Source organism: Loxodonta africana, chromosome 3 (assembly GCF_030014295.1).
Source record: "Loxodonta africana isolate mLoxAfr1 chromosome 3, mLoxAfr1.hap2, whole genome shotgun sequence".
NCBI classification, from domain to species: domain Eukaryota; kingdom Metazoa; phylum Chordata; class Mammalia; order Proboscidea; family Elephantidae; genus Loxodonta; species Loxodonta africana.
Window position 1 is genome coordinate 79,535,241 of NC_087344.1, and position 7,369 is coordinate 79,542,609.

At 52.6% G+C, this 7,369-nt stretch overlaps 1 protein-coding gene across 1 annotated transcript in view; it reads right to left on the reverse strand.

Moving 5' to 3' along the window:
• SLC2A1 (solute carrier family 2 member 1) overlaps window positions 1-6,625 on the reverse strand; it is a 30,007-nt gene extending 23,382 nt beyond the window's left edge. The window contains exon 1 of the mRNA XM_064281825.1: window positions 6,409-6,625. Coding sequence (XP_064137895.1) covers window positions 6,409-6,426 — 18 coding nt within the window. The 5' untranslated portion in view covers window positions 6,427-6,625. The remainder of the gene's footprint in view (window positions 1-6,408) is intronic.
• Between the last annotated feature and the right edge of the window lie 744 nt (window positions 6,626-7,369).

The window sequence follows — 7,369 nt, forward strand, 5'->3', positions numbered from 1 at the left end:
CCCCAAGGAGGTACCTGTTCAGTGATGAGACAGGTGCCAATTCAACTATGATGAAATTTATTTGGTAAGACTATGGCAACATGCATGGTCCCTGGATGGCACAAATGTTTGGCACTGAGCTGGTAACTGAAAGGTTGGTGGTTCGAACCCATCCAGCAGCACCACGGAAGAAAATTCTGGTGATCTGTGTATAGACTACAGCCAGGAAAACCCTATGGAACAGTTCTGTAACACATGGGGTCGCCATGAGTCAAAATCGACTTGACGGCACAAGACAACAACAACAGTGACATGCAAAGGTCCCTGTCACTCTCTGGAGTCAAGTCCCAGCTCCTCCCAGCTTGCAGGACCTTAAAGACGCCCCTCCCCCAAGCTCTCAGTTCTCCGTAACATTGTCTAAAAACCAAAAACCAAACTGGTTGCTGTCGAGTCGATTCTGACTCATAGCGACCCTACAGGACAGAGTCGAACTGCCCCATAGAGTTTCCAAGGAGTGCCTGGCGGATTTGAACTGCCAACCTTTTGGTTAGCAGCTGTAGCGCTTCACCACTACGCCACCAGGGTTTTCAAAGAACAATAAATTCTATTACTAAGGAAAGATAATGCCTGAATGCATGTTCTCAATGCTGTTCCGGTCAACGGGAACTCAGCAGTGAACTAAAGCAAATCCCTGCCTTCCTGGAACTTGATATTTTAGTTGGGGGCCAGGGGCAGAAAATACATGTATCAGGTGGTATGTGATATGAAGAAAGAAAGTAATGGGGTGGGGGTGCTATTTCTTAATCATGGTGGGACATGCCTGTAATGGAATATTATGCAGCTGTTGGGAAGAATGCAACACATCTGTAGTACTTAATATAGAAAGAGCCCCAGGATAGATTAAGGGGAAAAAGCAAGGCACAAAACAACGTACAGGACGTACATTTTGTGCAAGGACAGGGCAGACAATAAATTTGTACAATGGCACTTGCTTGTGTTTGCAGGAGAAACACTGCAAGTATTTATCTCTAAGGGGTGGGGTGGGGTGGCAGAACAGGATGGACCACACAGAACTATGCAGACAAGTGTGATCCAGTTACATACAAATCACATCTTTAAGCACACATATACGTGTGCACAAAGGGAAGTCTGTGAGGACACACACAGAAAAGTTATTCTTTTACTCATTTGCTTCTCTATGGTTTGCTCTATTACTTCTGTAATTAAAAAAAAAAAAAATCCACAACCTGACCCAGAAAGGTAGGTATTATCCCCATTATAGCTGAGGAAACAAACTCCAACAGGAGGTACCGAGGTCTTGAGCTTAACCCGCTCTGGCTCTGCCTTCATTTGAGCCCTGAGCCTGCTCAGTTATAGCAAACCCCAGTGTTTATGCATCAGCTCCCGCCTCCCCGGCCTGGCTGGATGGCAGGGCCTCAGGCTCGCTCCACCCCGCCTGCGGAGGGAGGTAACAATTGGAGGTTTGTTTTGGTGTTCAGGGCTGGGCCCGCCAGCCTGGACATAGCCTCTCCTAGCTCATGAGGACAACCAGGGGCCTCCCCAGCCTCTGCCATCCCAGGACACCCATTACTGGATGAATGGCTTCCCAGGACACCCGTTACTGGATGAATGGCTTCGTCACCTCTACGCTGGAGTGAGGTGGGGGAAGGGGTGAGGCTGCAGGCCCCAGGCCAACGCTGCACACTTCCCCCTTTGTTCCCAGCCTCCCCAGCGCTGCCAGCCTAGGGGGTGGGGAAACAAGGAGGGGGAGCTGGATGTCTGTACCCTTGGTGCTGGAACACAGCTCTGGGCCCTGACACCCCATGACCAGGAGGCACTGGGCAAAGCTGAGCTCCCTGTAGTCACAAGCTGATTATGGGGGATTTGGGGCTGACCCAGGTCTGGGGCAAGTAGGGTCGGGTCCCTGGATGGCTTGGCACTGGACAAGGATCATCTTGGGGCACATCCAAACTGGCCATACCCAGGGTCTTCCCCCTTAAAACAGCCACCACCCTGGCTTGGGGCCCTGGGCCAGTCTCATCACATTGCGTCCATCGTCGGGTAGTGGATCCTCCTTTCTACTGGGAAGGAACTGCGACACTGAGGGAAGACACTTCCTCAAGGTCAGTTTTGTGGGAACACCTAACGCATTGTTCCCATTCACAAAAGGGTTTCAGTTGTCAGGTCATGTCTAGTCCAACTTTTAGGTTCTTATTGTACCTGGCAAAAGCTTGGAAAGTCCTAGAGTCTGGGAACTCCTGCTCATTTTGGGTGAGTGGGGATATTTCTGGAACAGAGGACAGTGGCATGGAGAAGAAAAAAAATTTTTTTTTTAAACACTGTATAACACCTCAAATCTTTTCTGACAGCCTCATCTTAGATAAGCCTCTTTCGTTCTCTGGACACAGTTTCCCCATCTGACAAACGGAGGGTTGGGCTATGGGCTAGAAAGTTTTCTTCCTGCTGACTTCCTTTAATCTCTTATATCATCCTTGAAATGCAGGCAGCATGTTTTGGGATGGGAGGCTCAGCGCGCAACCTTGGGAAAGTCTCTTTTCATTGGACTGTGATGTCATCATGACCAATATCTCCTTCACAGGGCACTTGTGAGGATCCTGGGAGATAACGGACATGAAAGTTCCCTTCAGACTACCCAAGTTTCAGGCAGGCAGGAGGCAAGAGAGCAGCCTAAGGCAAGGCTGGTCACTCTTACCCATGTGCTACCTTCATGAACCAGCTTTCTGACAAATCCCTGCTAGAGAAGAAGTGGGCAACGGGGAGATTTAAGTGGGCAACGGGGAGATTTAATGGCTTACCCAATCAAGTGATGCTCACGGCCCAGGCCAGGGCACCCTGCTCCCCAAACACTTGGATAAGCTGCTAGCTAGAGGCCACAGCACAAACATACAGGTCACCTCAGGCCCAGGTAAGCCCAAGCAAGGAAGAACATTTAGGGAGAATCTGTAGGGACAGAGTCCCTGGGTGGCAAAATTGGTTAAATGCTTGGTTACTAACTGAAAGATTGGCAGTTTGAATCCACCCAGGGGCATCTCAGAAGAAAAGCCATTGAAAACCCTATGGAGCACTGTTCTATTCTGATACACATGGAACCACCATTAGTCAGAATCGACTTGATGGCAATGGGGAAACCCTAGCTGCAAGGGGAAGTGATAGGACCTGTCCCCACCCTACTTCCTACTCAGTTAAGCTCATTCCTAAAAGCAGCAGAGGCACACGGCAGAAGACAGGGAAGTCAGCTGAGTAAAGCCCTAGTTTGCAGGAGACAAAAAGGAACACAGGAAAGAACAGGCTTCGTAGTCAGACCTGTTTTTAAAGACTTTGGACAACTGATATAACCTGTCCAGGCCTCAGTTTAACACTGTGCTTGTTGATTAAATAAAGTCTCCAAAAGAGAGAGGGGCTTTATCCCATAATGAATACAAGAAGATCCGTAGAGGATTTGGAAAAAAAAAAAAATTTCTATAACTTCTACCTGTATGTGTTTTTTTTTTTTTAATTTCTGTCTTGTATAAGGAGCCCTGGTGGTGCAGTGGTTGAGAGCTCAGCTGCTGACCAAAAGGTCGGCAGTTCGAATCCACCAGCAGCTCCTTGGAAACCCTATGGGGCAGTTCTACTCTGTCCTATAGGCTTGTTATGAGTCAGAACTGACTCGATGGCAATGGGTTTTTTTGTTTGCCTTGTATAGACATATAACCTATTAATATAATAATACATGTGCATGAATTTAACCACGGGGGAGGGGTCATGACTGCGCAATTAAAAAACCTGAAGAGCATTGCATGAGAAACACCCATCTGCTACAGCATCTAGGAGCAGCTGGTACAAGGGCAGCCCTTAGAGATGGGCAAGCTCTCCCCACTCAACCCAAAACTCAAGACAGGGTGGTGAAAAGGGACAATTAAAGCCCTTTCTAGTTGGTCTGGCCTTCCAGGGGCCTGAGTTCAAATCCAGCTCAGCCCCTTACTACTAGCTATATTGACTTCGGAGTAGTGATTTTCCTTCTCTGAGCTCCAGGTCCCCTACCTGTCAAGTGAGAAACCACCAGGGCTATGTGAGGGTCGGTAACATTGGAACACATTCTGGCAGAGCTCAGTAAACTCTAAGTGGCTGTTGATTTTTTCCTCTACTTTTCTGGCTCCACTAAGAATATTCATTTATTCACCCAATAACAAACAACCAGGCCCTGCATTACAGGCTGAAGAGACAGTCTTTATTCTTGAATGGTATGAACAGTTAACACACTTGATTGCCAACTGAAAGGATGAAGGTTCAAGTCCACCCAGAGATGCCTTCCAAGAAAGGCTTGATGACCTACTTCCCCTGCAAAAGCCACTGAAAACCCTATCGAGAAAAAGAAAGAAAGAAAGAGAACTCTATTGTGCACAGTTCTACTCTGACACACATGAGATCGCCAGAATCAATTTACATGGCAATTGATAGCGACCCTGGTAAGAACCTAGTTTTAAGGGAAAGATGTTATCCCCCTTTCACAGGCAGAGAAACTGAGATCCAGCAAGGTGAAGTGGGCTGCCAGAGCCCTGAGATAACGCAGCAAGTATGTGGACTTCAGGGTCTCAAGCCCTTACCACTAGCTAAAATCACTCCTCGTTTTATTTTTATTTTGTTTAATCTCAAGGTAATGGCTCACCGATGACTGAAAGGCTACCAAGAACTTCCTCAGTGTCTCACCTCAAGCCCCAGGGCCAGGGCTGGGTGAAGCAAGTCATCTGGATTCAACAGGTATGAAGAAGCCTTTCATGGCTGAGGGTACAGCTAGCCAGTGGCACAGTGATGGGGGTGGCACACAGGCGGCTACTTGCCTTGGGGCACAAGTACAAAGGGGCGCCAAACAAGGCATGAATGACATCCCGAGGTGCCACAAATATGAAAGGCGCCTGACTGAGGCAGCTGGATAAGAGTGGAGGGAAGGCGTTTCTGCTGACAAGTCTCTATCAACATCTACTCACCTTGAAACTGTGGGGGGCGGGGGGGGGAGGGGGGAAGGCCACAACTTTGAGATTACCCCCGGGACGCTCGAACTGGGGAGGGGAGAGGCACAATTTAAGAGATTGCTCCTGGGCTCTCCTTACACTGGCTACACCCCTGAGCCCGGGGTCACTGCCAGGCACCCCCTTGCCCAGCCAAGACCCTGCTCTGTCCCACCAGACACCTCCACAGGGTGGAGCAGGGCAGAGTTCAGGCCCCCGTCCCCGAGTTAAAAAAGGGCATCCTTGCGTCCTCCCCGCCCAAACGATAGGAAAATACAAGCAAATAAGAGTGTTTCAAAAGAAAAAAAGTGATCTAAAGTAATCTTTATAAAGGGGAAGAAGGGAAGGAGAAAAGAAACAACGCCCTGTACACAGGACGGCTCAATAAATATTTGTAGAAAAAGAATCGCCCAGGGAAGAAGGCACAAAGTTCCCCTGCAGGGAAAGATTACAAGTTCATTTTACGGATGAAAAAAGAGATGCTATCTAGGCAGTTTGTCCCCAGAAGAAGAGTTCTGCCCCCGTTTCCTAGCCCCCTGCCGTGGCCTCCTCCAGCTAAACTCCAGCCTGGGGCCCCTTCCCAGCCTCCGACCCCGTGGGGCTCATGACGATGGCCCCCTGGGGTCTACCTCCTCCCGGCCCTCACCAGCCCCGCCCAAGCAGGGAACGTGCCACCTCGGAGCACTTGGCACAAGCTTTGGGGCCTGTACTACTCGGAAAAAAGGGCCTCAGAGGCCGGGTTTTCGTCTCAGCTCTAGACGTAGACACCCCCGAGCTCTAGCCCCGGCCTTACGTAAGTGCCCTCTAGCCTCTACATCTCGGAAAGCTGGAGCGAGGGCGGTAAGAGGTCACGTAAAACACCAACACAAGGCCGCGCACATAGCGTGGCGCCCGGGAAGGGCAAGCTACGGTTCCAGGAGGGCAGAGAGTGGGGGCGGGTTCCGCCTCCTCCGCGCGCCGGGTCCGGGGAAAGGCCGGGGGCTCGGCCCGCTCGGCCAATGGGCGCCGCGCTCGGGCCCCCTCCTACGCACCAGGAGGAGCCGGCGCGTAGCCGCCTCTGGAAGGCCGTGCACGACGTGCCGCGCTCGGGCCCTCTGTCCCGGCCTCCAACCGACCGCGTGGACTGCGCGGCGCCCCCGAAGGAACCGAGTACCCACTGCAGGCACCAACTACACACGCGGCGCCCTCCCGCGGATAGATGCCGAGCCCACCCCGGCCCCCGCCCCGACCCCCTCCCTTCAACCCCCGCGCGGGCCGGCGCCGAGCTGTGGACCAGCAGGGCTCAGGGAAGCGCACCGCCTGCCCGGGCGCACAACGCGGCGGGTGTCGGGGGGAGGCCGGGCGGTGCAGGGGCCGGCGGGGTCTGTGCCTTTGTTCTGGGCAGGGAGGGCCGAAGGGCGCGCGGGGCCGCGCGACTCACTCTGCTGCTGGGCTCCATGGTCGCGCTGTACTAGTGGCTCTGGCAGCGCGGGGTGCGCGGGCGGGCGGCGTTCTGCGGCTCCGGCTTCCGCACGGGTTCCGAGACTCTGACTCCCGTCACTTGGCCTTCCGCTCCCTGGTACTCTCTAACTCTGAGGATCCGAGGTCCGCACCCTACACTCTCGCGTGTGCCACTTCTTGTGAGCACGCGGACCTTAGCGTTTATAGGACCCAGCGAGCAGGCCAGCAGCCATTGGCTGGTGCCGCCGGGAGGTGTGTCGGGGGTGTGTGGGCAGAGCCTGGGGCGGGGCCTGGGCCGGGCATGTCCGGGGCGGGTCTCCGCGGGGAAGGGGATCAGGGAAGGGGCTGGGGGCTCTAGGGCTCCTAGTGGCCGCAGAGCTTATAGCGGTGGCCTCCCTCAGGCTGCCAGTTTCCGAGGCACCCTATGGGCTGAATCAGAGAAGGGCGATCGCTGTGTGACCCTGGGCAAGTGTGCGCACCTCTCTGAGCCTCAGCGGCATCCCGTAGCAAAGTAGTGGTGTTCGTATCCTGCTGAAGGCAAGCTAGGCATAGCGTAGCGTTTGAGAGCGAGGACTCCGGCGTTCTGACTCCGCCACCGGAAAACTTGAGTAAACTAGGGATAATAGTAACCAAACCCACTGCCGTTGAGTGGATTACGACGCATAGCGACCTTATAGGACAGAGTAGAATTGCCCCACTGGGTTTCCAAGGAGGGGCTGGTGATTCGAACTGCTGACCTTTGATTAGCAGCCCAGCTCTTAACTACTGTGCCACCTTATAAATTTGCTATGAAGACCAAGTGAGTTAATATTTATAAAGTGTTTAGAACAGCGTCTGTTACGTGGTAAGTGTTATTTACGCGGGAAAATCCCTTGTTTGTTAGAGAAACTACGGGAGGTCTCAGTCAGTGGTGGAGTTTTCCCTCCGCCCTCCACCCCACC